This window comes from Madurella fahalii, assembly GCF_045866475.1.
Source record: "Madurella fahalii IFM 68171 DNA, scaffold_3, whole genome shotgun sequence".
Lineage (NCBI taxonomy): Eukaryota > Fungi > Ascomycota > Sordariomycetes > Sordariales > Madurella > Madurella fahalii.
The window spans coordinates 4,006,066-4,015,760 of NW_027263973.1; the positions used below are offsets into that span (position 1 = coordinate 4,006,066).

General features: G+C 49.6%; 2 protein-coding genes across 2 annotated transcripts; one reads left to right on the forward strand and one right to left on the reverse strand.

The window, feature by feature from the left end:
• Positions 1-3,872: 3,872 nt before the first annotated feature.
• On the forward strand, positions 3,873-4,790 carry MFIFM68171_06604 (uncharacterized protein; the record flags this gene model as incomplete). The annotated part of the gene is made up of 4 exons (XM_071062024.1): positions 3,873-3,933; positions 3,998-4,170; positions 4,236-4,661; positions 4,737-4,790. The coding sequence occupies 4 exons, from the start codon at positions 3,873-3,875 to the stop codon at positions 4,788-4,790; spliced, it is 714 nt and encodes a 237-aa protein (XP_070918125.1).
• Positions 4,791-8,692: 3,902 nt separating this feature from the next.
• Positions 8,693-9,103, reverse strand: MFIFM68171_06605 (uncharacterized protein; the record flags this gene model as incomplete). The annotated part of the gene is made up of 1 exon (XM_071062025.1): positions 8,693-9,103. The coding sequence occupies one exon, from the start codon at positions 9,101-9,103 to the stop codon at positions 8,693-8,695; it is 411 nt and encodes a 136-aa protein (XP_070918126.1).
• Between the last annotated feature and the right edge of the window lie 592 nt (positions 9,104-9,695).

Sequence of the window (9,695 nt, forward strand, 5' to 3'; positions counted from 1 at the left end):
GCCTAGCCAATCGCTAGAGTCCTTAAAAAGGCACCCTAGTTACACAGCTACACCAGCCACTCCCTGGCTACACCAGCTACCCCTTATCCACACTAGCTATCTCTAAACTACACCAGCTACTTTCCTATCCACTATGAACAGCGTTGAGATGGAAATAGATATAGGAAGCAGAGCAACTATAGAGGAGACTCTGGCTTCAACCCCAACCCTAACCCTGACCCCGACCTCAACCTCAGTCCTAACCCTAACCCTGGCTCTAGCTCCAGCTTCAGCTTCGGCTTCGGCTCAAACTCCACAACTACTTTGGCCTCCCCATACAATAACTAACCACGTAAACAACAGCCCAAGAAGATCCCAAGGATTTACCCAGGTTTAATAGGTCTATACTCGCAGTAACCAACTAAACTACCCTTCTCCAGGAGATTTCGATAGTTTGGTTAACAAGCTCCTTACCTTTGTACCAACTGGAAGCAAGGATAGAGCTCAGAGCCTAGCAAAGGAAATACAACAGACTTACCGAAAAGCTGTTATAATACCTAGGTCATGTCGGATGCACAGTACCTCTGAACGTTCAGAGTTAAATTTAGGATGGAAATTCCGGATCGAAAATTCAGGATCTCTTGTTTTCTTCCTTGTCTAACGGAGGTGAACTTCCTTCTTATTCCCAATTTCCTAGACTACGGAGACCCGTCAACCCGGGTCTCCGAGAGATCGGATCACACTTATCTGAGTCACACTAATCCGGATCACACTGATCCGGGTTCGTGTTTTGCAGATCCAGGATCCAGCTTCTTGACCCTTTTGACACATAACCTTTTTTGACAGGTCAGTCTCAATAGTTACCCTATCTAACCTTCGAAAGGTAGTGGCTGAGGAAGTGAGAGCGGCTCTCTAGGAACCCAGCCAACTAAGCCAATCTAACTAACCCGAACTTGGGCTGATATTGTCCGGGGAAATCTAACTATCCCAACCTTAGCCCAGCCAGCCAAGGTGATCCTAGCGAAGGCAAGCCATGAGATTTTAGTCAAAGGCAACGGCCTATTATCCGACTCAGCCAAGCGAAGCTCCCTGGAAATAGTCCAAGCAGTTAATCAAGCCTCGAATCGAAAGGGGGCTGTAGCAGCCCAGAAGCTTTCTAGTGGGGATACAGTCATCATCTTCTCAGATCCAGCTACTCAGGACTGGCACTCTTCTAACAACAACTGGATCTAACAAGCCTTTGGAGCTGAGGCGAAGGAGGTCCAAAGGACTTTTGCAGTTCTAGTCAAAGGACTTCGACGAAAGGATCTTCAAGGGGTCACGGAGCTGGAATTCGGCGAAGACCTATGTCTAAAATCACTCGACAAGGTCAAATTTCAGTACCCGAAGGACCAAAACCTTATCTGGTGTAAGAGGGTGCGCAGTAAACCACTCTGCCAATGAACCAAAAGATCCGCCAGTTCAATCACTCCGTGATTGAACGCTGCGTACTGTCGGAAACACGGCACCTCTGAATCTTGGGAAATGACAGTTGAGATTTTTATGTGTCTTGTCTTGATTGTGTTGATTGTCCCTTTTCTGTTGCTCTCCTCTGTCCCGTCTATCTTTGCTGGAGAGATTGCTCCTTTTATAGACGAGATACGCGTACAGGATGACGTCCGTACAGTGGCGCAGTTAGCTGCCAGCCTGCTTTAGCTGACTAGAATACATGGGTTTGACTCCTGCACTAGATCCTGTGATCCTGATCCTTGGACTAGTGCCTGACCCTTTTGACACGTACCACTTGCTTATATCACGTACCTGGGGCTGCGCCCTCAGCCGGTCCCATGACACCTGGGTAACGGTCTTAGTTATCCTCACCAACCAACAAGAGACCAAAACAGTCTGTGATTCAGGGGTAATTTTCAGGGTATAGATCTTCAACTGCGAGCTCTACTAGGCTCCTCTACAGCCAACTCAGTGCTTCAAGTGCTGGAAATAGGGGCACACTAGCCAGTACTGTAAAAAGGAGGCCCTATGTCCTGTCGGAAACACGGCACCTCTGAATCTTGGGAAATGACAGTTTAGGATTTTTATGTGTCTTGTCTTGATTCTGTTGATTGTCGCCGGATTCATTGTCTGTGCCGTCTATCTTTGCTGGAGAGTTTGCTCCTTTTATAGACGAGATACATGTACAGGATGACGTGTATACAGTGGCGCAGTTAGCTGCCAGTCTTCCTTAGCTCAATAGAGTACATGGGTTTGGCTCCTGCACTAGATCCTGTGATCCTGATCCTTTGGACTAGCACCTGATCCTTTTGACATTAGAGATAGCTCTGGCTAACAGCTTGTCAGAAGGTTTATTAGATCGCAATTGTGACTACGATTGCGACGGCACAGGCGAGGCAGGCGCTGCAGGCAATGATAGGAACTGTATAGGCGAGGAGGGTATTACGATAGACGGCAACGTCGTCGTAGTCGTCGTCGTCGTTGTCGTCGGATAGTACGATCGCGGTTACAATCGCGTGGAGGCAGTTTTTCGACCCTCGCTTCGCCCTAGGAGTCAGGAACCTCGGCGCGGGCCCGCAATCGCGATTGTGCCTCTGCTATAGAAGGTTTGGAGGTTCTACTTCGACTAGATGCTGAATTCGATGCTGACTTCGATACAGTAGATGTAGTACTATCGCCATCAGTCGACGCGGTTGGGCGTGCCGTTGGGCGAGCCCGTAAGCGGTTACGTGGGCGGCTGACAGGCACGTCAGTGGATTCCTGTGTCGCCCCCCCAAAACCTACTACGCGATTCGATTGTAGGGTTAAATCCAACGTTGTCGACTGCCTACTGGCACCGCAAAAGCGAATCCTGGTGATTGGCCGTTGGGATGGAGTCTCAGGGACTGTATCTCGTCCCTGGTTCGTGACCAGACTGCTGGTTGATCTGGTTAGGCGTATACAGGGCAAGCGCTGAGACGGCTCGTCAACGCTGCTTTGCGTGGACGCCCTATTACGCTTGGAACCTCGTGATGGCATCGCTGCAAAGCGTACAATTCGACGAAGAGACCGACGTTGTGGGTAGCTGGCTCGCCGGGCAGTGCCAGGAAGCTTCAAGATCGACTTGGGGGCGGTGAGGCCAGCCATCAACAGGCAGGCGGCGCCTGGGCTGGGCAGCTGCGCGCAAGTGGCGGGCAGGCACGTGAGAGGGTAAGTAAGCGCTCCAGATAGCCCAGAATCGCTTCAATTTGACGAAAACCTCGGAAAACGCGTTTTTAGGTGGTTTTGCTCAGTATCTACAGATTCAACTATCCTGCCAGACTGGCGGTCTGGCCTGACAGGGAGGAGGGAGAGAGCCCCCCAAAAAGTGGGGCTGACTTGGTGTTCTGAAGGCACAGCGGTTTAAATGCTGTCTATCCGATCCAATTCTGGCTTGGCTGCATCAACAAACTCGCCGAACAGATATAGCTCGACCAAGACGAAGACAGCGATGTCACCGCGTTGCTAGAGGAATCCGATCAGCAATAACGCCTCGTCTCGATCATGAAGGACGTGTGGTCAAGGCTTTCTTAAGTCGTCCTTCGTCCTTCCGATCCCGAATTGGAGCAGATTGATTAACACCACGATTTACACGTCCTTTGCAATTATGCCTTCCGTTCCGGGATACGGAAAAACCTTCCCCACCATACGTCTTGTAGCATTTACATATTCTCATCGGTCCTCCAACGGGTTTAGGCAATATGCACAAATATTAGTCATACTCCCAGCACAATTAAGTGTAAATGGTCTAATGATCGCAATAGGCTATGGTTATAATTTTGTGTCTTTTCTACAGCCGTCCCGAAGGAATAAATTCCTCTTACCTTTCTGCTCTCCGTTCCCATAGCCCGGAGCCGTAACCCCAAAAGCTCTTCAACATATCCAAGATGAAGCTCTTCGGTTCTGCGATCTGTGTTATCCTATCCGCTCCAGTGGCCTTCTCTCATTGTAAGCAGCCCGATATTCACTTTTCAAGCATTTGCTAAGCATCAATCTTGACATTCAATCAAAGACATCTTCAGCCAATTCATCCTCGAGGGCCGAGTCTTTGCTAAGTACCAATATATTCGGCCCGTACCTATCTGGAATCCTTTAACCGACTATGGCTCCACCGACCTTCGTTGCAATCGTCAAGGCCACTCAGGCGCCGGCACTGATGTCCTAACAGTGAAGGCAGGATCTACCGTAAGAAAACTCACTGAGTTTGAAGGAACGGAACTTGGGCATCAGCGTCAAACTGATCATTGTAGGTTGGGTTTGCCACTCTCGAATCGATAACCCACCCCGGACCATACGCAGCGTACCTCTCGCCCGCGCCGCCCAACGTCCCCGTCCAGTCCTACGACGGCAGCGGCTCCTGGTTCAAGATTTGGGAAAAAGGCACATTCCCCGAATTCAGCACTTCAACGGAATACAAGTACACATGGGATATGGACAGCCACGACTGGAACTTTACAATTCCAGCAACTACTCCGAACGGGGAATACTTGCTTCGATTCGAGCACATCGCGTTGCATTTTGCGAACAGGAAAGGGGGCGCCGAATTCTACGTCAGCTGTGCGCAGATTAAGGTCGTCGGGGGTGGCGGAGGAAGTCCAGCACCGACCGTAAAGATACCGGGGTGGGTAAAGGCGGAGGATAAAGGCCTTTTGTTGGATCTCATGGATGTTGATACGGTGAGTTTATATCTTTTCCTAGTTTACTACTGGATCGTGCAATGCGGGGGAAAGTTGCTAATGGCCCGGCCGGAGATACTGAACTACAATGCCGAGTACATCCCGGGTCCTCCGGTATGGAGCGGTTAGAATGGCGTATGGGCGGTGGTTCCCTAACCACGAGAATGCATCAAGGCCAAGCAGTGGGAATTGCGTTGTCCTGCTGGTAATGCCCGTGTCGACGGAGAAGTTACCTTGAGTTATGCCCTGGTATCCCCTTGCAGAGTTCTCGGAAATCACGATATGGGCATCGGGTATTGAGACACAATCCCCTGAATCGACCCATGAACCACTTTGCAACCCGTACTTGGAGCTTGCGACGCAATCGGAAAAGATATTTGTGGCCCATGAATCGCTTGCTACTAAATTACAGGGTAATTGCAGCTTTGACCGGGAATTAAGCCTTTTTTACGTATAACGTAGTTATCTATAGCTCTAATTGTTATCTATAAGCTTGGATATGGTAGCTTCTCTGCTGCCTGGTTTGATCAAACGATGGCGCAAGCACCCCCTTATTGGACACCCTCTTCCGGTCTCATTCCACGCCCTTAAGATACCTTGGTGACACCCGCGCCGATTATGAGCTGCGTTTTCGCCGATGTCCCGGCTAGGTGTAAAAGTCGAGCTACCTAAACATCGTCGTGCTTGAGGATTCATTTACCAGCTCGGGCCCCAACGGCCAACACGGCTGCCTCTTCTTCCCGTTCATCGGGCCGAGCCTTTACTTGGACAAGACCGCAGACAACTTGACTCATTCCTAACGACACCATATCTGCTAGCAGCTCGTAAGCGCCGTCGCCTGTATGTGCTCATATGGTGTCTGCCACGGAGGTAATGCCTTCTTCCCTCACCCATTGCTATTGAATCGACGCAGTAAACAACTAACGCGCATCCCATCCTAGACCTCACGCCCTCAAACATAACATTCATGGTTCCAGGTATGCAGTTCATGACTGAACGCTGTCTTATGGAATTCCAAGGCCCTGCTAAAAAAGACACGCTTCGACTCCGCAAAGGCACCGTGTCGCACTCCAGACACGGCCCCAAGAAGTTAGTTTCCGCTGCCTCCTTTTTGGCCTCGACTCCGCGTCGCTGACAAGCGTCCAAATCATCGACTTTGGCATGGCTTTTCTAAAAAAATGGCCCCGTCACTGGCCTCGGGATGTCCCATCCAGCTCTTCCCGCCAGAACCCTATTCCGTTGTCTGTCCGGCCTCGGCCAGGTCCGATATCTGGCAACTTGCAGACACCATGTTCTACACCTATTACTCCCTCCTACTTGTTCCAGGTCGGCTTCCAGATCGTCATTCACCTCGTTGCCGTTATACTCCAGTACCACGGCCCGCTCCCCAGTCATTGGAAGGGAAAGGTCGACTGGGGCCAGTACGGCTGAGCACCACCAGGAAAGCCGGTGGCGGCATTGCCCGAGCCAAACTGGTGGTTCGACGGCGCAAAGTCGACAAAGTCGTTCGACGACCGCATCACAAAACATGCCGAGAGGTAAGAGGCATCGCATTTAAGCTCACCCGCCGATATTTCCGGTCTAGTTGCCGCTTGCCTAGATAAAATGCAGCTAATGCGTTTTAGGAGATGGCGCTACAGATGAGTCAGGGTTGCTTCTAAATGAAACTCAGAAAGGTTATAGTAACTGTATTTTGTTGGTGCATGAAAATCTGGTTCCTTTTGAACTGTGTTTCGTAGGTAGACTACCAAGAATGCCGTGTGCTGAACACAACGTCGAGATTGTGTATGATTGGGAGCTGCGGGTTCAGAGTAGTGAAAACAGCTGTGAGGGGTTTTAGACAGTGGTACCAAGATGATCCGTTTTTTTGAGACGTCTGAAACCCATATGTCCGCGGCCAACGCTCAACATTTTCGTATAGCTTACTAATAACAAAGCCGTCTATCTACGAAGGGATACTCTCGCTCGGCGAGCCGTTTGAGGCATTGATTAGGGGAAAATGAGTGCGTATGAGTCATTCTTCATCATCACAGATCTTGTTGAATTGAAATTAAGGAAATGACGTGAGAAGGTTATTGGTGAGGTAGAAAGTGTAAATAGAATAGGAGGGACATGTGACGCACAACGAGATGGCTGCGTCGATCCATACGTTGCGTGCTGGCGGCAAGGCCCTCCTAGACCATTGAGGTGTATTCGACGAATTCTATCACTTCAGTCGACCGAGGCCCAACTAGAGGTTTCTAAATGGACTAAACAAGCAAACTGGACCCTTTAGTCCCGAATTGTTGCTGTGATGCAAAAATCCGTTCCCTCCTTTAATGCTATACCCCATGCAGAGAAGCCAAACCCAGACGTCATGAGTTGACATTGTCTGATGTAACAAGTCTTCAACTCGCTGCTTGACAAGCGTTGTTCTATTTTCACTGACGCTTGTTTATTCTCAGAACTTGCCATATCGAACCTCAATCGTGGAAGTCTGTCTCAGCCCCTGGTTAGCGGAACACAGCTCGTCCTACTCCCATTTGATCACTATCTGCCCCGTCCAGGGCCAGAAATCCTATCGGCCTTGGTATGTCAATGATATTAGGGACGTCGGTGCACGGTCTGTGGATGAGGCCTGGGCCGATTGGAGCTTGGATGATAATAAACGAGAAAACAACGGTACGAACCGAGCGTTGTCTCAGGTCATGTCTGTTTCACCGCCCCAATATCGACAGCCACCCATAGTCACGTGATCCCCCGTCACCTTTGATCAGTCCAGATCAGCTTCGGCTAAAATCTGCTTATTAAGCTATGGCATACAGCGTAACCTTGCTAAAAGGTGCAGTTCTAAACATTTATGATAAGCGAGTCGTACAGACAAGCGAGTCGTACACTAATATTTTTGATGGGGCTGCACGCAATTGCAAAATAAGAATTTGTTAGTGACCTTAACAATTTTATAGCACGTTTGTGAGTGCAGCTCCACTTAGATTGTTAAATTGCACGGCTCGCTTATCACACATGTTACCGAAAAGTCCAAAAGTGGCCCCCGTGTAAGCAGCCTAAAATTGGGACATTTGAACTCACAATAGCCCTGCCCGAAACTTCATAAACAACGATTTGTCCTTCTTCCGCTTGGAATGCTTACGGGATGATGAAGACCTACCTGGCCATTTCGCCGTGTGACTGGCAAGTCCCGAAGCAACTCACTCATGGAAGGATGCCGGCTGTGCAACTGGATATGAATTGGGTGAAGAGTGGCGAGCTGGAGAAGATGATTGAGGGTCAATGGAATTATCTGAAGCCTGGCGTCATTGGTCTTTGAGGGCGGGGTCCGCGTGGTGATGTTGCGAATGAGCGAAGGGTGGATGACAGAAGTATGACAGATGTCAGTTAGCAACTTGAGACTAATGAAAGACTTCCATGTGCGGTGATTGATGGCCCGGTTTCCCTGCACCGGGACCAATGGCCTAGGCTTTAGTGCTGTCCGTTGTCAAGCCTACAAACACCACCAGGACGGCTGCATAGGCTGCGGTGCAAGACATAACTTCAGTGGGGTTACGTAGAAATGCCGCAGCCATCAGCTAAAATAGAGTGACGAAGCCCGTCGTTGAGACCAGTCCCGTATAGAGCATGTTGTGAAGGACCATCAACCACATGGGTGCAATGAGGAAAGCCCCACTCAGGGAGCTACACCGATCCTCTCCCAGAACCCCTTGATTCAGCTGTGACGATAGTTCTCCGGCCGTGTATTCCGCCTCACAGCCGAGTCTGGATCTGCTGCCCCCTTCTCCCAAGGACCTTTGGCCACAACCCTTTTCACGATGTGATTACCTCGATCCCCAATAAGGTGCTGGAGCAGCTTCCAGTCGTTGTACCGTTCGCCACTCACGTAAAAGGGGTCGTCGAGGAGGAGGTGGCGCTTTTCCATGTAGTCGTAGTCCTTCAATGCTTGAGCTGTAAGAATGGAGTTTGTTAGATGCAGCCAGTTACGTAGAAGTTCAGGGGGAATTCGGTCAGGATACGACTTCCTGTAAAGCTGAAGAGTGTCAGTCCATCCAGCTGGTTGCCTGGCTTTTAAACCGGAGATCAATCGCTTGTTGGATGAGCTTCACTCGTAGCTGGGCGATGTGGATGCGTTGCAGGACAGTGAAGTTGATGAGGTAACTCTGAGAGAAGATTATTAAATTGCCGAATACCACCCTGTCAATGGTCTGCTGAGGTTTCGAAAGGTTTACCTGCTCACCCTGGATCTCATCAGCTGCGCTATTGACGCTGTGTAGCAAGCCCTGTAGGTTGTCCATCGGGCTCCGGGACCGCGAGATCTTGGTGATGATATTGTGGAGGTCGATATCGATGATGCATTGGTAATCTTCAAAGTCCACACTGATCTGTTTACTGTTTTTCGGGCCCTCATCCCCATTTCTGCGGCGACGTCGGTAATGGAAGGGCATTTTCATTTTGATGTCCACTTCACGGCTACTTCAAAGATATCGATGGAGATTCTCCGCGATCTATGCGCGGGGTTTATGGGGGCGAACAGCTGGATATTCCCGAATTTTAGACATCTAAGTCAACGTCCCACTTTCTAGACACCCCACTTTCTGGGTAGTCTATAAAGACTTGCACCAAAAACTACACATTATATTTTACCTGCTTTTTACCCAGACTAAAATATAGGAAGCTGTCAAAAGGATCATGTGCTAGTCCAAAGGATCAGGATCACAGGATCTAGTGCAGGGGCCAAACCCATATACTCTATTGAGCTAAGGAAGACTGGCAGCTAACTGCGCCACTGTACACACGTCATCCTGTACGTGTATCTCGTCTATAAAAGGAGCAAACTCTCCAGCAAAGATAGACGGGACGGACCGAGAACGCAGAGAATGAAGACAGGGACAATCAACACAATCAAGACAACACACATAAAATCTTCGACTGTCATTTCCCAAGATTCAGAGGTGCCGTGTTTCCGACAGAAGCTATTGAACTACTACTACTATAACTACTTTCTGGTCTACTCTCTTTATCTGAACTATCTTCATTACAGCC